The 19,510-nt window shown below is 39.0% G+C and overlaps 1 protein-coding gene across 1 annotated transcript in view; it reads left to right on the plus strand.

Annotated features, from left to right (window-relative positions):
- GCLC (glutamate-cysteine ligase catalytic subunit) overlaps positions 1-16,085 on the plus strand; it is a 35,741-nt gene extending 19,656 nt beyond the window's left edge. Inside the window, exons 4-16 of the mRNA XM_051613984.1 lie at positions 1,164-1,277; positions 2,053-2,111; positions 2,201-2,337; positions 4,535-4,609; positions 5,465-5,581; positions 6,431-6,569; positions 7,105-7,217; positions 7,885-7,977; positions 8,659-8,763; positions 10,839-10,920; positions 11,011-11,114; positions 11,217-11,337; positions 14,410-16,085. Coding sequence (XP_051469944.1) covers positions 1,164-1,277; positions 2,053-2,111; positions 2,201-2,337; positions 4,535-4,609; positions 5,465-5,581; positions 6,431-6,569; positions 7,105-7,217; positions 7,885-7,977; positions 8,659-8,763; positions 10,839-10,920; positions 11,011-11,114; positions 11,217-11,337; positions 14,410-14,615 — 1,465 coding nt within the window. The 3' untranslated portion in view covers positions 14,616-16,085. The remainder of the gene's footprint in view (positions 1-1,163; positions 1,278-2,052; positions 2,112-2,200; positions 2,338-4,534; positions 4,610-5,464; positions 5,582-6,430; positions 6,570-7,104; positions 7,218-7,884; positions 7,978-8,658; positions 8,764-10,838; positions 10,921-11,010; positions 11,115-11,216; positions 11,338-14,409) is intronic.
- The last annotated feature ends 3,425 nt before the right edge of the window (positions 16,086-19,510 follow it).

The following is a 19,510-nucleotide window of genomic DNA, read 5'->3' on the forward strand; positions in this document are numbered from 1 at the left end:
AAATATTGAAAAATACTAGCTTAGAAGCTAAATTAGTATCCCTAGTTCTTAAATTTGTGAGCTCTTGCAACTGGACCAGAAAGCTGTTTTCTTTCTTGAGGACTGGAGTGAAACAGTTCACAGCATTGCACTTACGAAAGTGGTGAAGTTGAGTTTAGCAAGTTGTAGGACAACTTGTATACTTAAATCAGAAAGAAGAAACCAACAATGAAATACGTGTTGAGCATAAATAATATTTCCAGAAATGCGTTTCCTGGTATTTTGAGTAATTTGCTTGTAGTTGGATTGACTAACCTGTTCTATACATGCAAATACTAGAGCTTCTCAAGATAGCACAATCTTTGCCCTTTACACTGTGCAGCACAGAGAAATCAATCTTCTGAAACTTTACCTCCAACATCTCAAATGCTCCTTCGTCTTGCTTGTGCTGAAAAGCTAACAATTCTTGTTTCAGATTACTTTTAAACTTAAAATGGGGGTTCCAAAGGGGAGAGTTGTATTCTGATTTATTTCTATATCTCTTTAGCATTTTACATCTAGTAGCTGTTATTTTTCTTTGCTTATTGCCGCTCTCTCATGGGGTTTTTCAGAGTTCTAAAATCGCAAATTGCTGAGGTGTGTGTATCACTTGAAACTACCTCTAATTTTTAGAGTTGTTTAACTCTTAAGATTGTTGGGTAGATTGTTGGGAGCAGAGCTGGGTAAGTTATTTCAGCAGTCAGCCTGTGACCTCTCGAGGACCTGTTGAAGGCACAGAGTGCAGCTGCGTGTCAGTATTAATGGCAGGTGCTAATACAGTAAAATGTGTGTGTGCTCTGCATGATACTGTGAAGTTTCAGCCACTGGAAAGGTCCATGTTTACTGTTAATGATGGAGTAGTGGTTTTAAAATATGAAAGGTCTGGTTTAAGCACCACATAAGCTGATTGTTGGCAAGCACTGACTTTGTAATGGCAACTGTTGTAGGACCTCTTTCTGGCAATTCCACATGCATAGGTAGCAGTCTTGAAAAGTGCTTCAGAAGTAATCATGGTAGATACAAGTCTTTTTAAAAAAAAAATCTTTTTATTCTTCTGTTAGAATCTGAATCTCCCATAATTTGATAACTTTAAAATCACAATCAGTTTTTCATTACAACTTTGATCTCATTGTTCTGTTACATAGGTTAGGGTGTCCTGGGTTTACGCTGCCAGAATATAAGCCAACGCCTGTAGAAGGAGGAGCTTCAAAATCCCTCTTTTTTCCAGATGAAGCAATCAATACACATCCTAGATTTAGGTAAGGGTATTTGGTGAGTGTGAATGAGAAGCTGTATATTTTCAAATAAAAATAATAAGTATACCTGCAATTTATTTACATTACTGGAATAGAGAGCTATATGACTAGTTGCTGCAGATACCCAAGGGCTTGGACAAAGATGGTTGTGATGACATGCATTTTCTGTCAAAGTGACTTAATAAAACAAACTGTTAAATTAAAGTAACTTTACATAGTAGTTCATGCCATTATGGGACAAAAGATGCTGTTTGTGCTACTGCAAAATTGGTTCTGGTTTGAAATCCCGTGGCTAACCACTTCCATCACAGTTAATCCAGCTCTGTGCTCAGTTATGTCACAGCAATATCTCAATGTCCTCAGTAACTTGCCCTGGTTACTCTGTAATGGAGCATGGTGTCAAGCTGCTTGTATAGTTTGGGAAGGGTTTTCATCGTAAGGTGAGACTTTGGAGAATGAAAATCATTCTATTTAAAAATGAAGAATACCTTTTCACCTGCCCCTGTATTCTTCAGGTCAGTAGCTTTTTAATTACGCCTGTTCTATCAGCATTGTACTGTGAAGTCCATCAAAATATGACTGACTTTCCTGAAGAAAAATTCAGTGTTGTCTCTCTTATAGTCTATCTTAAACTAGGGAAAGAAATATCCCGAAGGAAAATGCTCTAAATAAATAGAGTTGACATTCTGAAACCTTGAGAATTGCTGAGAAACTAGCTCTAAAAATACTTGCATAAAGAGAAACTTTCAGATATTTCAGCAAACTTTTTTTGTTGTAGTACACTGACCAGAAACATTCGGCACCGAAGAGGAGAGAAGGTTGTGATAAATGTACCAAGTGAGTAAATTCAATCTATATTTTTATTTTTCAAAGTAATTGTTCAATCTGATGCTATGGCTTACTGAGTATTTGCATTTTCCACACAGTATTTAAAGATAAGAACACGCCATCACCATTTATTGAAACGTTTCCTAATGATGATGGAGAAGCAGCAAAGGCGGCTAAGCCAGACCATATATACATGGATGCTATGGGTTTTGGAATGGGAAACTGTTGTCTTCAGGTAAAATACATCTGCTTTCAACATATTGCTGAAGGTTGTCTTCCCTAAATGCTTCCATTTTTAAGATTTGCTTTGAGTCTAATTTCTCTAGCTTCATTCAACTGATGTGTTTTCAGATGGGCAAAAGGGGAAATAAAGCAACAAATATAATCTTATACTTGGAGGGTAGTCTTAAAATCCAGGTGTGTTTGCTTGCATTGTGTTCATTTTCTGCTAATATTCAGAGGTAATTGAATGCCATGTTGAAAGGGTTTCTTGAACTGGTCAAATGCCATTTTATTAAGCACCTTCTCCTGCAACTCCAGCGTTTTTCAAGTATGAAAGATCATCTTGCACTCTAGTCTTCTTTCAGTCATGACCAGAGGACACTGTGAGAATGGAAACTGAGCTGTCTTACAGGAACATGGGGGGTTTTTTTATTTACTCATTTTGGTATTTTTCCCCTCTTCCTTGTTCTTAAAACAGCAAAAGCAAGGAGTGACAAGAAGTCATTGGAATATCTTTAAAATTAGTAGCTTTCTCCGACTCAGTAATTTTACTTCATTTACAAACATCATGAACTCCTGTACAAAATTTCTCATTCTGAAATAATTTGTAGCTATCTGCTAAAGAGTACTGAAGACAACTTCTGGGTAGCTGTATTCTTGTTACTACGTGCTGGGAGATGTTTTTGGTTCTATTTTCTCCCATTAATGCTTGCTCACTTTTTATTGTTTAATTGTTTCATTTCATTCAGTTGCCCAGGTTACTACTGTCTTACAGGATATATCCTCCTTTTAAATCCAGGTGCTCTATCTCGCGAGTGCTTTAATCCTTTTAATATGTTTGTTTTAAATGTTTCTATATCATAGTAACCTGATGCTAGGAGCTGCTGCCTTAAGTGGTAACAATGTATTTGACTGTTGATAAAATCTGCCTGTTGCCACTGCTTCTTGGAAGCGGAACTAGGAAGAGGCTAGTGTTAAGTCTCTAGGGGATTAAAGGAAACTCTCCAAGCTGTTCTTGTTTCACAGCAGTGGCAGAAATAACCCCCTTCAAAGCTCTTCCTTTTGAGATTGAGAAACCACAAAAGCTGAATAAATAAAATGTTCTTGACATCATAAGTATGATTTCTTGTCACCATGAGTATGTTAGGGAGAGTGTGATTAAGCAGTAAAGTGCACATAACACTGCATGGTTTTACAAGGTGTTGAGTTTGATGTGGTCTATTTTGTACCATCTCTTTAAGACCAATAAAAATACAGCCTTACCATCCAGTCACTGTATGAACTTGCTTAAAACTATATTATTATTAAAACTATATTATTATTATTATTATTATTATTATTATTATTATTATTATTATTATTATTATTATTATTATTATATATTATATTATTATATTATATTATTATTAAAACTATATTCCTTTTTATGGAATACCTGAAAACTGTTAAAAAACACTAAATAGATCCTTGCTTTTCTTAAGCCTCTCTCTCCTCCTTCAGTTTATATATTCATAGCTCAGAGGATAACTTAGATGGGAGCATAGCCCTATGCCACTACTGTAACATGGTACAACAGGCTTCAGCTCTAAATCACCACCACTGCTTGTTGTCCTGAAGAGTGCCAGCTGAACACAGATTTTCCTCTTCCATAGATTACAATTAGAGAGTTCCACAAAACTTACAGGTTCTTTTCAGTCTGCCACTGAAGCCAAATCAAACTCCAAGTAAGCCTCTTGAAATATTCTTTGAAACAGCATTAGCTGTCATGTAAAACAAATGTTACATTTACAATAGTTTGGCTGTTGTTCTAAGTGTGTAGGTTCCTGGCTTATTTCCTGAAGGTGTATTACTGACCTATGTGTACTGTAGATGCTAACTCAGTTTTCTTTGGTTCTGGCAAGTGTTTGTATATTTAACCTCACAGCCAAAGAGTTGTGGTCTGAAATATTTTCATGAACATGGAAATGGTGTGGAAGGAAGCTTGTGATATAAATGCTGCTGATAGATGGGGTAAAAGTTTGACCAAAAACTGGGGACCCAGGAAGGAGGAACCCACACAAAAAAAAACCCCACCCAAAATCAACTGAAAAAAAATCCCTTACAAACCTTAGCATCTAAATAATTTTGTTATTATTGATCCTAAATCTAGGAAGACTCTGCTTGCACTATGATTATAGAAATTCTGATAGCAAATGTTCTTCTTCCAACAGGTAACATTCCAGGCTTGCAGCATTTCTGAGGCAAGGTATCTCTATGATCAGCTAGCCACAATCTGTCCCATTGTGGTAGGTAATCAGCTCTTTGTGCAAAAGCCACTACATGCAAAAAAATAAAATCTAAATTAAAAAAACTTTGAATGCTAATTGCAAATATGGTACTCTGGGAGAAGTGTCTATCTTGCTATGTTGTTACATGAGCACTGTCATTTATGTAATATCCAGATGACACCACAAAACACAGGATGTCTGTTTATTCTCCTTTGCCCTCCTTTGCACATGCATGAGACTTGTTAAATAGTTCTAGAAATATATTTGGGGTAGTTTTACACTAAAAACAAGCTCACTCCCTGAAACATTTTTATTTTTTTTAACTCTAGTCTGGTGTTACAGAGGGTATCAGCTGAAGTTGTTTAAATCTGTCCCTTTTGTAAGCATGTGGTCATAAACAGGTGTTATAAAAACAAAGCATTGGTCTAGTTTAGGTGGTGAGCAGATCCTGTCTTGAGTCAGATATGTTCAAACTGTTTTGCTAAGGTGCTTGGCAAACAAAAATAAAATAAAACTTGCCAGGTGAACTGCAGTTTGGAAGTGTGTGAGCAGAATACGTGCTGATTTGTCACAAAATTGCTTCTGCCATATCATTGTGTTCCTTAAATGCTGATTTGTAGAAGTAATAAATTCGGAGAGTGTCAGATACCACTTCAATAATACTAGCCCTCTATCTAGGCATTTTCTGGAGATAGCAGAGATTTGTGGCTGTACAGGCTTTGGCTGTATGTTAAACTGGAGTAAATATTTCAGTCTGCTTCTGTTACTTCCAGTTGCTTCTGCACCAGCAACTTTCACTTTCCAGTGGGGTTGTGTTTTGGTTTTGGTTCCTTGGCTTGTCCTTGGTTTTCAAATCAGACTGTTTTATTTTAGATGGCATTGAGTGCTGCATCTCCATTCTACAGAGGCTACGTGTCAGATATTGACTGTCGCTGGGGAGTAATCTCTGCATCTGTAGATGATCGAACGCGAGAAGAGAGGGGGCTGGAGGTAAGTAATGTTAGGTTGTAGGTTTCTGGGTTTTTTCAGGCAAAAAAAGTTAGATCTCCTTTAGTATCAAATTCTGCTTGTGATCATCAGAATGCCTAATGAGGGATTATAGCAGTCTTTCTGCTAAATACAGGAGAGATGGTGTAAACATTTGCCCTGGTTTTATGTTTATGTTAGCAAATACCTATTTTTAGTTAGGTGTTGAATCCCAGTAGAACTCCACCCATTCCTCCACAGCTTCCTGAAAAGATCTTTCTGTAGTGATTCCAGTCTGTGCTAGAGCCCAAAGAGCAAAAATTGCTTTGAATTAAATACCATTTGCTACTAAATAATCCACTAGTATAAACTGGAACTACATGGAAAGAGCCAGTTGTCAGAACTTGAACTTAAGGAGTTTGTCTAACCAGGAATTGGCATTCTAGGTGCTTGCTAAATTATAGATAATTAAAAAAAAATTTTTTTTAAATCTACTTGAAATATTTCTTGAACTACCCATTTTAAGAGCATCTATAACAATGTGCACTGTATTGGTATGTGTTGCAATAGGTATAATAAGGATTTCAGGTACTTGGGGTAATGGTGTATTTTATTTGCTTTTAGAGAATTCTGGTCAATGTGTGATGACTGTTTTTTTTTCACTCAGATGCATACATCTGCAAACAAAATAGTTGTAATTCCAGGATCGCTTTCTGTTAGCCTATTTAAGACTTGTGCTTTGACTAATTTTAATTGAGCCTATAAGGTTTTTTTTAAACAGGATAATAATTCTCACATAAGTGTCATTAGTGAGCAAAACTTAGGTAACATTGTTAACAAGCTGTTAAAATATTGTATTCTTAAATTATATAGCCACTGAAGAACAACCATTATAGAATCAGTAAATCCAGATATGATTCCATAGACAGTTATCTATCTGAATGTGGTGAGAAATACAATGACATTGATTTGACAATAGACAAAGATATCTACGAGCACCTAATAAAGGAAGGTAAGTGTTTGCTTCATTATGAGCAGGTTAAGAGTTATGCTTGCAGTCTGTGGGAATATTTTACATTTTTGTTCATGTTTGTTTCAATCATTGTTCATCCCTCAGAGTAACTCCTACTCAGGAGGTATCTTTAGTGTGATCTTGAGAGGTTTTTTTTAAAGTATTTGTTTCTGATGGAAACCGTCCCTAATTCCAGCTTGAGAAGCTCCATGTTTGATGCATTAATGTTTTGTCTTTATGGAGAGAGCAGAACTGCACTAGGAAACATGGCACAGAGGTGTATCAGAAAAGAGGAAGAACGGCAGCCACAGCAATATTTGCTGCCATTTCCAAACATGAAGAGCCTCTGTTTCATTTTTTTTTTTTCCTCTTTAATCATTTCCTTCCTTCCCCAAGTCATAATTTAAACTTCAACAGGATGTGGTGGGTTGAGGTAGAATTGCAGAGCTGGATGTTTTCAGTCTTGTAAAACAAATAATTTCATAGAGCATACTACGCTGTATGTGATTTGTTTGTTTGAATTTTCATTTTGTAGGTATTGACCACCTTTTGGCACAGCATATTGCACACTTGTTCATTCGAGATCCATTGACTTTGTTTGAGGAGAAAATACATCTAGATGATGCAAATGAATCCGACCATTTTGAGGTTGTATCTGATTTAGAGGAATTTAATAAATATATACATAAAATGCCTATTTGTTATAGTGCTGCTTAATTGGAGCTTGGCTATATTAGCTAAGAATTTTTTTCATGAATTTTTAACTTCCACTAGTTCTTTAGCATATTACTTCACAGTTGTAAATAAATTTATTTATTTGCTTTATCATTTATTTAAGAGAAAGTAGTGGATTATACTTCAAATAAAATAAGAAGAGCCCAAACTATAGCTATGTATGTACGTGTTATGGGGAACTGTTTATTTCTATGGCTTCCTAAAAACTGTTATGCGTAACATTTATACAGTTTTGTGAAATAATCGTGATGGTAATACTAGATATTTTTTGTTGGGAAGCATCAACTCCTCAAAAAAAAAACAAAAAAGAAAAAGAAGTCAGCTAAATCTCAGCCTCCTAATGTCTTATATGTGATCCTCAAACAAAAAAGCATGAAAAAGTGTAACGTTTGCTCCTTGGATGCATAGTTATACTGTGTTTTTTAGGAAATCATGCCACTTAGTTGATAAGTGCTTCTCTAACTTGATGGGCTGTTCCAGGGAAAATATTAGGACTCCAGTTACCTACTTATTTTTCTTTCATTATATTGTAGAATAATGTATACCATGATTGTGACAGATTACTTTGTGTGCTTTGCAGAATATTCAGTCTACAAACTGGCAGACAATGAGGTTTAAGCCACCTCCTCCAAATTCAGATATTGGGTGGAGAGTTGAATTCAGACCTATGGAGGTAAGGAAGGTGTCAATAGCACAGAAGCGAGTGGGAAAGTACCAGGCATTCTGCCATCCTGTATCAAGCCCTTATTACTTATGCTGTGTTTTCTCCCCTCTGAATGGCTAAATGCAAGTGAAGTGGACAACAGTGTTTAATCAGACATGGACTGTGGGAATTTAACTGACAGGAGAATCCACTGCAGCACAGCCAAGCATGCTAATGGATTTGGGGTGATGAGGAGAGGAATTAGGCTTGAATTAAAGCAACAGTAAACAAAGCCCCATTTAGCTTCTAGGAGCTCCAGTATTTTTCCTGGTACTGAACAATTCCAGTGTCATTGTTTTGTTTTTCTCAAGTGCTTTTATTATATCACTGTCTATTTCTGAGCTCTATGAATTTAATCCCATTAAAGGGGAAATTTAAAAGCTATTATACGTTTGTACTTAGAGAGCCTGAAGGTGCAGGTTATTAGATAGTCTTTTGACACACAAGTGTGCTTTGGCATTGGATTAAAGGATTGAGTTTGTTGAAGAGTGTGCATGCATCGTGCTTTGGAAGTCACCGCTGGTAGAGTGGATGAATATAAGTACCAACATGGACATTCATGTCAAACTGTTCTAAACTGTCCTGTATATTTATCTACTTCATGAGTGTATTCCTGCTATGTAACTTAATCTCTAATCCTTTCATGTCTAGGTCCAGTTAACAGACTTTGAAAACTCTGCATATGTTGTCTTCGTGGTATTGCTAACCAGAGTGATTCTGTCATACAAGCTGGATTTTCTCATTCCTTTGTCCAAGGTAAGTGTGGAAGATAATTTGCATCCAGTCTGATTTTTATCCAAGCTAGGAACTAATATTTGTGCACTTACAGAGCAGTCATTTTTGTCTTCTAGTTGTCGTCTGTACCAGTATTTTGAATCAATTTCAACTCTACAGTATTGAACAAATATTTTACTGCTGTTGCATGGGGCTAAGCTTACAGACAAATACTGTGGGGATTTCTGTGTTGCCTAACAGTGTCTGACTTTCAGAAATGCTGGGAAATCCCATTGTCATGGAAAAGGGCATGTTTCTACCACTTAACATGTGGGGAAAATAACCTGTGGAGGGCAAAATGAAAACCTTTAGGTATTAGTTTTAACATAGCTGTTGCTTATGTCTCGTTTTCTTATTCTCTTTTTGTTTGTATTTGGTGGGGGGAGGAAAGGAGGATTTTGGCATGCTTAGTGTTACACAGTATTTGAGTGAAAACAAACCCTGCTGATTCTGATCACAGCTGTGACTTGTATTTAGACCAGCCATGCAAAATTTGCTTTTTCCTTAATCTTGTCCTCACAATTGAACTGTTCTAGGTGAAACTGTCCTTGCATTATCTTGTGTCTGAGGCACGTGACCAGAAAAATGCCCTTTTAAATGGACAGTCCTGCAATGTTATAGGAAACTTTAAAAAAGGTCTGGTAGCACAGAAAGCTTCTGACAGACCATATAGTAGGAAATACTGCCAGCAGTGCAGTGGCTGCAGCATAACAGTACTATCCTGTAGCTTTACTTAGTGGTTTTAATTAAAATGGAGAAAAATACTGAAGTTATAAATTAACAGTAATCATACCATACAATTTGTATGATTTCTAAAAAGATAAGTTCTCCTGATGTCAGGGAGTTCAGACTCCATAAATAATGCAGCAGTTCAGCACTTACAGTGCATAATTACATTATTATTTGAAGTGTCACAAAAGTGCAAAATTTTCAACTCATGAATGCTAGTTAGGACTGAAAATAAAGAGATCAGGTGCTGAAAGAACCTGAACAGAGCTGGGGGAGACAAAATGTTTTGAGCTTGCCAAGCAATTTGGCAGGTAATGCAACACACAGTTGCACAACCATTGGTAAGTCTGCCTCTTTCAAGTAAAATAATACGGGTTTATGGGGCTAATCTCACACTAATCTTTGCTGTCTGAGTGCAGTTGTACTCCTTTCAGCCAGGACTGGAGTTCTTTCAAACTTTGAAAACAGCCTGTTGTGTAAATAGGTTTCATAATACAAAATGAACAAAAGCAGACTTTTGAAAACAAAGCTTTGAAAGATAAGAACTAAGTGAAGATTTTGCATTGCCCTTAATTAAAGGTCAAACAAAGAATTTGGAAAATCGTATCCTTTCTTCTGAAGACAATACAGTAAAGCTCATGTCTGAGAGCTGATGGTAATTCCCTGAGAAGGAACCAACCAAAGAACTTAGACAAAATCTTCCATTCAGGAAGACAGAGCAATGCTTTTGTCATTTACAGAGCTATGAGCAGTGCTTTGTACTTTATAGACTTTTTGAGAAGCCTGCAATTTAGAATTTTTTAACTAGCCATCTAACTTTATCTAACTAATCAGATTTTGGGTACAGAATAGATAGGATTCCCATACCAATTTACTGGAATTCTGTTTCTGAAAGGGTGTTTAATACAGTGATTACTCCTCTAAAGACTTCAGTGATTTTGTTAATAAAAACATCAAACTATGGCTAGGGAAATGGCAATTTTATTCTTCTGTACTCCTTTAAATTGCATCTAAATATGCAAAGATGTCTGCCAGATGGGATGCAACCTGTTAATCACAGCTGTTCCTGTGTTTTCATCCAAACTTAAAAAACTGGCATAGCATGTTTTAACATAATACCATTATCTTTTCTGCTGGAGATATGATTTCACAAATGTCATTTCTTTGTGGCTTTGCCCACAACCCCTGAAGAATAAAACAAAATTCATCTTCACAGCTTAGCCTTTTGTGATGAAATAATAAGAAACATACAAGACCAAATTGTGAGGGTTTGGGAGAATCCTAATGTTCTGAAATGTCACAAATCTCTGAAATACTTCTTTTGACAGGTGGATGAAAACATGAAGGTGGCCCAGAAAAGAGATGCTGTCCGGCAGGGCATGTTCTACTTCAGAAAAGATATTTGCAAAGGTATCACAACAAGCAGTCTGATTAACACTGTGGTGAATATTTAGTGCATCTCTTGCCTTTTAACTGTTTCTTCCTTTGTCACCCATGAAGGTGGAAATACTGTTGTGGATGGATGTGGCTCTGCACAGAATGGGACAGGCACTGATGCAGAAGAGTACGCCTTAATGAGCATTGATACCATTATCAACGGGAAGGTCATAGCCTCTTCTACCTGGAATATGCAGCTTTCCCCTCCATACTCCCCTCCCAGAAACCAGATCGAGTATGACTTATGCTGACTCTGTTCTCTTACACAGGAAGGAGTCTTTCCTGGTTTGATCCCAATTTTGAATTCCTATCTTGAAAACATGGAAGTGGATGTGGACACAAGGTGCACCATCCTAAACTACCTGAAGCTAATAAAAAAGAGAGCATCTGGTATGTTCATTGCTTTGGGACATTGATTTTCCTGATATTTCTGTACTTAGCTGTTCTATAGTTTTCAATTGGGTAAAACTGGTGGTGGCTCTGGCTGTCTGATTAAGTGTTGAATCATGGGAGCAAAGGACTGGAGAGTGTTTTCTGGCTCAAATCTGGTCCTGTCTGATTCTGATTATAAAAGTTTCATGATCCATTTTAGAACTTAAGTTAGGAGTAATTGGTACACTTGCAGTAACAGCTTACAGGGCGGTTTTGTCTCCAATCCAGTATTTCTCTTGCAGCACCATTACTGCTGCACTTGCCAGTGTATTGTCCACTTTGTAGTAGTTTGCAAATCCCCTTTGCCTGTTGCTTGAGTGTTGCAAGAGCATGTGAAGCTGGATCTGACAGCCCGGTGTTGCTGCTGTGACTCCAAAGTGTGCTGCTCCAAATCATTCATATGCCTACATTCTGGTATGCTGGAGCCCAGGACCTAGTCTTTAGTTCCCTGATTAACAAGTCCTTCTGTAAGTAGCAAAACTTCAAAGCAGAGCAGTCCCGTCTTCCCCACATTGCAGTATTTTCAAAGAGAGGTGGTATAATTATTCCTTATATCCTTTTTAAAATCCAGCAGTGTAATGAGTAAAAGAGGCAGGCTAAACTTGAATTCAGAAGTAGGCACACAGCAGTCTGCAGCAGCTTTATACCTTTCTGTGTGTAAATCCCTCGTGTGTCTGCCTTGCTGTAAATTTAGCCCGACAGTTAATTTTAATCTCAAGTCAATACATTTTCTATATTTTTTTTCCTCCCCTGTTTTAAAGTAAAGTGTGGCATTCCTCTTTAGTTCTTGAAACTTGCTATAGAAGCTTCTAGCTAAAGACCTTTCTAAAGATAAGGTGGAAATCACTACTTTCTCCTGCCTGGTAGCTCAGTACTTGAGAATAGTAGAAACTTTAATTAATTACAGCTTTTACTGTGAGTGTTCTTTCCTAAGGCTACTATTTTGAGTCTTGCGTCTGGGGAAGCACAACCCCATGTACCAGTACAGGTTGGGGGCTGACCTGCTGGAGAGCAGTGTAGGAGAAAGGGACCAAGGGGTCCTGGCAGGTGTTTGCCTTCCAAAGAACAGCTTTGCTACCTGGTGCAAAGTTGCAGGCATTGCAAAAGTCAAGTCCTGTATTTATGTAGACCTCAAAGGTGTGAGAGTGAGGTAGATAAGAGTCTATACTATAATCTTAATTTAAATTATTTTTAAATGATGCTTCTTAAGAATCAGAATTCACAGAATAAAGAATTAGTAGGTATCATATCACTTTGCCATGATAGTTCTCAGTTGTGAGCTTTGGGTTATTCCAGTTTACTCTCAATCTTAAATGTTCCTGAACTGCAGCCTGTCTAGCCTGAGACACATCCACAAAGAGTGGCATTTTTCAGATTTCTCTTCTGAAATGGTAAACACAGAGCACTTAGGAGAGCTAATCACTGGCACCTTAGCTGCTGTGGCATTAACCTTGCTCTGACATAGTTCGTCTGTGCTTCACTTGCATCTTCTCTATCTTCCCTTGCAGCACAGGTAGGTATTGCCCTCCTGGTCTCCATCAAGCAGGTGTGACTGCCACCACTCAGTGACACTATAGGTTTGCTAGGCAGGCAGCAGCTGCTGACAACCACCAGGTATTAATGGAAGCAATGTAGAGATGGCAGTCTGGAGTGATCTGTGTCCTGGCATGCTCTCCTGGCTGGCTGCAGGGTAGGCTCTTTCTTGGCCAAAGGTGGTGCCGTAATCATGGTGCTCAATGACTGTTCACAAGCATGTTCACACTTTGGGTCCCCATCGAGTCATAGGATAAAAAATGCCACAGTTTTATTAGATGCTCTTTGAAAAATGTAATTCCTGTAGTTTTGCATGTTTAAATGATCTTCCAAATTATTTCATTATATGCCTCCTAGTTCCTGCATTGTAGGATAACGTTCCTCTACTCATTTCTCATCAACATTCATGATTTTGCAAACTTCTTAAGTATATTCTTGCTTCCAAACTTGTAGTTCCCTTTGTCCTGCCTCTGCTTGCTGCTTGGAAGTTGTCTCACACCTTTTGTCAGTCTTTGGTGTCTTTCCCTGTTACTTGTTTGTTCCTGGAGAGCTGCCTGCTGTTTTCCGTGAGGATGCTGCGGATTTATGCTGGTAAAAAGGATGAGGAGTGATTTGGCTGCCTGGCCACTAGATGTTGCTGTGGGCTGGACTTCTCTCCCGTCTCCTCCTGTACTGATGGCCCACAGCAGCTTTTAGTTCAAAAATGGGTCTCTGTGCTCAGCTCATTCCCCAGCCCAGCTGATTTTCTAGCAGGCCCCCTGTTTCTCGTTGGTTTAGCAAAGTTTTCATGTGAGTTTTTAGTGCCTTCAACAAATAATGCTTGCTGAGTCATTTTTTCTACCTTCTTTTTATATAGAAGTGTAAAATTAAACCTTGTTTTTTTAAAAACATGATTTCTGCTTTTGGAGGGACATTTTTATTTCTAAAAACTTATTTTTTATTCTCCTTTTCTTTCCTGTACTCTTAGCAATTTTTCTGATTTTTGTTAGTGTGCCTCTGCTCAAAACCACTGATAGGATATCTTTAAACAGGGGAGCTGCCAGAGGGAGAAAGAATAGTAAGTCAAGGTAGGCAGAGCAAAGCTAGCAGTGAGTTGGACAGATCAGCTACAAAATTATATATATCTATATATATGTAGTTGTTGTAGAGGTATCCACTGGTTCATCTCAGCCAGCTTCAGTGTTAAGTGTCACATTTAAGACCTTTTGCTCTATGCTCTGTTGGTAACACCTGTTCTAGTAGCTGCTTCTCTCTGCACTGTCCCGTTACAACATCTGAAAGTTTGGAGATGGCACCAGACAAGTGGGTTTAGACTATCAGCGATGGGCCAGCTTAATTATGTCTCCAGTTTGGCCATATTGAAATGTGTATATATAGGAATGTGTTTCTCATGAAAGCACAGACTGTTTATGATTGTGTATATAATGCATGAAACTTTAGGTGTCGTACTGCTAAATTAGATATACAAACTGACATTTGACTCGCACTTGCCCACAGGAGAATTAATGACAGTTGCTCGATGGATGAGGGAATTTATCGCACAGCATCCAGACTACAAGCAAGACAGTGTGATTACTGATGAAATTAATTATAGCCTTATTTGGAAATGTAACCAAATCGCACAAGGCCAGGCAGAGTGTCCTGAACTATTGGGGGTAGGATTTAATAAGAAACAAAGTGGAAACAAAACTGGCTCTTTGTAATGAATGAATGTTTCTTAACTAACTGAAAGCTTAAGCCTTTTAGCAAAGCACTAGCAAAGATACTGTGAATCTGGTACAGTTTCATGGTGTGAAGACCAAAACAGGGATACTGCACTATAAAATGGGCCAATCTGCCTAAATATTCGTTTAAGGCATCCTAAAATGGGCATATTCTTATTGTTAAGGTTTATACAATGTACATGTAAATAGTAAAATATTTTTGATTAACATCAATGTATTTTAATAACATTGTATCTAAAGTTATTGTGAATTAGCTTGTAACTTTTTTATGCTTATACTAGAAAGAAAAATTGTCCTGAACAGCTTTGTAAATGTAATGGTACTTGTATATTACATGCATTCCAGTTACTGAATGTTTACTGTAATTTTTTTTTAACCTGGAATGTGCTTAGTAATCTACCTTGTTGTGGAAGAAAAACAAAAGAATCTTCTGGACCTTTCTGAATCACAGATACTTCTTCCTTCCATTTGGGTTTCAAAAGTATGTAAGAACCTATAAATGCATGTGCACTCTATTTGTTAAGCTCTGCAGCAGTTCCTCAGTTGCCACATCACCTGCATCCTCTATAAGCTGTAAAATTCGGATAACACAAGTCTGTCTGCATATACATCATTATTTTCTTTCCCCTCTGAAGTAAATTTCTACACTATAACAGTTCAGAAATTTGCCCAGTCATTTAACAGAAAAGCAGTAAAGGGGGAGACAAAGTGAAAAAGTAGAGGAAACGAGAGCTGATTATAAAGCTCTCTTTACAAAGGAACCACAGAGACCTGCTCTGGACTTCAGCAGCACCCTTTAACTGCACTTCTCCCACATTGCTGCTGTTCCCACAGTTAACAATGACTGCAGCACAAAACCAAGGACTTTGCCATACTTCCTAAAGGTTGAGTTTCTCATTTATCATTCAATATTTTAAATATTTGTGTCAGCATGTTTATTTTCTATAAGGTACTTTATCTAGATAGCTGAGGTACCTACATAGCTGTAGGTATGGACAACTTAATCCCCTCTAAAAAAATAGTTCTAAAGAAATCATGGAATGCACTAATCCTTTGAATTGGGAGCCAGTGCTGGCAGTTACTGTAAAGTATTTAAAATTAGCCATTGCAACTGTAAATAAAGCAAACTTAAGGGGCCTTTTTATTTAGCTTCTTAACTGACTTCTAGAAGTGAACTGCATTATGGGTAGATTACACAAAGCTTAATGCAAGCATATCCAGACACCTGAGGTGTCAGGATTTTTATTTTTTTTTTTAAAGAACTAATGGAGAAACCACAATGAAGAGGTGCACTAAGAAGAAGCTTTAGATTTGTTCTGTGTTCACAGGTGTGCTTTAGAGAATAAAAAGAATGCTTTTTTTCTGCAGTGGTGAATTTGTTTTCATCAAGATGTAGGCATATGCTAATTTAGTTTCTGTAATATGGAAATAAAAATAAAATTTGCAGTATATATTGGTCACTTGCATGACTTGAATCCCATTTTCAGATGCATAAAAGGAGGGCTTGTGTACCTGGCAAGTACAGCTCATCTGACCCACTTTGTTCACAGTGAAACTTCCCAGGGCTGATGTTCTACCCCTCCTGCAACAGCAAAGTCCTTACCGTTGTCATGGTAGCATCTGTCTGATTGCACAGCATCAGGTTCTATGCTTGGGAGACCCCTAAAGAATATTCAAATGCTTTCCTACTGGTACTGCATCAACACATGTCCTTTTCCCCTTTCAACTGCTATTGAATCACCCTTCTGGCCTAGCAGGTGGCTACTGTCCTGTGGTAAGAGCAGATTGTGTCATGATCCCTAAAAGGTGTGGCTGGAAGTTTCCCTCACAAGTTACTGTATGTACGTTTTCAGAAGGAACAAGAAAGATCGAACACGAAGCTGCTGCTTGTTTGAGGTGTGCATGGTGATGGTATCTAAGCAGCTTACATTCCCCAGAGGAAGTGCTGAGGCACGGGCTCCATCCTGTTCTCAATGGTGTGGCTTGCAACAGGGCCAGCCGTAGTTGCAGGGAAGTGCAAGCATTGCCACAAGTTTTGAATATACCTTGTAGGTGGTATCTGCACCTACTCTAGGGTGAAGAAGCAAGCCCTAGGTCAAGCCTCAAGTTCTCGCTGACCTTTTGCAGAAAGCATGAGCAACTCCCTTGGGCTATGAATTCAGAAGATTTGGTCCTGAAGTCATGAAGTGCTTTAATGGAAATAATGACTTTTCCAAAAGCCACCTGAGTAAAAAAGAGGAGAAGCAGCATCAAGCACCTGAGGTGAAACATTGATTTGTTGCCCAAAGACCTTACTAATGTGTCAGACATGGCACTTTCTGTGTTAAAAGAAAGCTTACTGAAAGAAAAAAAAATCAGTGAAAAGAAAAATTGGCTTAATCCTGGCTCAAACCAGGACAACCTCTAATGTGTTGGCCCCAGTTCAACACCAGGAATTTGCTCCATGCCTTCTGCTTAGTTTTCAGATAGAAGATCCTGTTGTGATTTCCAGTGGTCTTGATGCTATAAGCAATACTCTGATGCCCCATTTTCTTTTGAGAGTCAATCTACTTGAGTACAAGTGTCTCTTTCTGGGTTACTTTAGCTGTGCTTTTATCCTGGCCTAACTTCAAAATGTGGTCCTTTTGTGTGTGCACAGAGTCCTGCAAGCAGTTTGCCTTTCTGGGAGTGAGGCACCAAGAGCTTTATACGATACTTTGGTCCTGCAAAAGCAACCTGAGCTCTGAAACCAGCATCGTGCATCTTATAGGTTATTTCAGCAGCTGTCTGAATGATGGGAGCTGGGTTTCAGCAGGAAAGGATTGCTGCAGTCCCTTCCCAAGAGCCAGGCCCTTCTAACTGCCCCTTAAGGATAAACAGCAACACTTATGCATGCAAAAATATTTTACTAATTATGTTCTCTACTCCAGGAGAGGATAAGGGGACAGAAGTATGATAGTTGCCCTTGCTGCAGAGGGTATCAGAAGATCACTGCTGACTGATGCTGAGCAGAGCAAGAGCCTGTGATTTACTAGAGAGCAGAAGCAAGAATGTGTAATTTAAGCCCTATAGCAGAAATCCTGGGTCTCAAGGTCTGAAAGACCTGGTGCTTCATTGGAATTTTCTTGTAGTCACTTTGGGGAGAAAGAGAAGCAACATTTGTAAACAGTGACCTTTGCAATGAGTGTACTTGGACCCTAACAGAGTAGGGGGACAGTGCAGCTCCTGGGGTGGGCAGGTGGCACAGTAGCAAGTTTTGTGATTCTCGTCATGGCCAAACCTTGAGGTTTACAAGAAGGAGATCTAGTTTAAGTTAAAGAAGAGCCGATCTGTTATGTCTCTTGTAATTCTGAACCACCAACACTATAAGGAGTCAGATGAACCATTTCAAATACTTGCAAAGAAAAAAAAAAAAAAAAGGTGTCAAGGGATTAATAAACTAGGATTGATTTCTCCCTTTCTGTGGTGGGTTGTGCCTGGCCAGTAGCTGAGCACCCACTGCTCCCGCTGGCTTGCTCCCTCCCCGTGGGACAGGGGGGAGTAGGAAGAGCAAAAGCAAGAAACTGTGTTGGGATAAGGACAGTTTGATAAGGGAAAAGAACAAGTGATGCAAACGCAACCACTCACTGCTCACAAGCAGCCTGATGCCCAGTCCCTCTCTGAGTAAGTCACCCACAAAACCCCCACCTTCTGCTATGCCGGTTTTATAGTGAACCATGACACCATATGGAATGGGGCATCCCTTGGGTTAGCTGGGGTCAGCTATCCCCATTGTGTCCCCTTTCAGCCTCTTGCCCATCCCCAGCCTACTCGCTGGGGGACCGAGTGGGAACTGCACAGGCTGCTGTGAGGAAAGGCAAGGCTGCCTCTGTCAGCAGCAGTTCCCTGAAGCCAGGTTACCTCGCAGGTCCTTCGGCTGTCCTGCAGCCTGCACAGCATCACTGTAAGCAGGAAGATGAGGTCTGGGGTTTCTCCTCTCTGACTATGTCTGCTTAATATTTTCTCTATCAGAATTCAGTGAGCTGCAAATTAAGAATTGAGTTGTGGTGTCCTCGGCAGACAGATCAGGTGGGAGCAGGTGCTGGCAGCCCCAGGTTTATTCCCCCAGGACAGCCACCTTCTGTGTCCCCTGCATCTCAGGTGAGGAGAAACTGGTGCTTAGCCTTTTCATGTGTAAAACACAATCAAAATATTCTACTGAGGTCATATAAGTGAAACACCCCACAGCATCATGAGATAGTGAAGTACGATCTGAATTCTACAGAAATCTGGAAGGAGGAAGGGGCAATGAAGCAAAGGGAATAAAATCGCTCATTTAAGAGTATGCTTTACCAAAGAAGTGAAAATCCCTCTTCTAACCCCCTGAAAATCCTACAGACTGGTGCCACAGGCTGACTCTGGCAGAGGTGGTGCAAGGATTTGGAGGACCAGCATCCAAATAGGAGGGTAACCCTAAAGGTGAACTTTGCTGCAGGCACCACTGCTGAGCCACACTCCACTTTTGGATGTTTCTGGGTCCTCCTCACTGAGATACCACCATCCTGAACTGAAATAATGTGGTCTCAACTACCACCATATTTTGTCCAAGCAGCCAGTGGGTTACAAGCATTGTCAGCAGCCCTGCAGCCAGGGGGATTCCTGCTGCCTGCACCCCTTGCAACTGCCATCCCTGCTGGAAGGGCTTGGAGACAGGAGTGACAGCATCTTGTCTCCCTTTAAACAATGCGATGTCTTTCCAGAAGTGTAAGTCTGTAAATGCTGGTTACGAGTTGAACACCTGGCTGAATTCCTATGGCTTATGTTAAGCAAGGAATGGCTAAACAGTCTTCTATGAGACTAACTTAGAAAACTGTCTAAAAGGCTGTTAATTTACCCCTTGAATTCAGTTATGCCCC

The sequence above is a fragment of the Apus apus genome, chromosome 3 (assembly GCF_020740795.1).
Source record: "Apus apus isolate bApuApu2 chromosome 3, bApuApu2.pri.cur, whole genome shotgun sequence".
Classification (NCBI taxonomy): Eukaryota; Metazoa; Chordata; class Aves; order Apodiformes; family Apodidae; genus Apus; species Apus apus.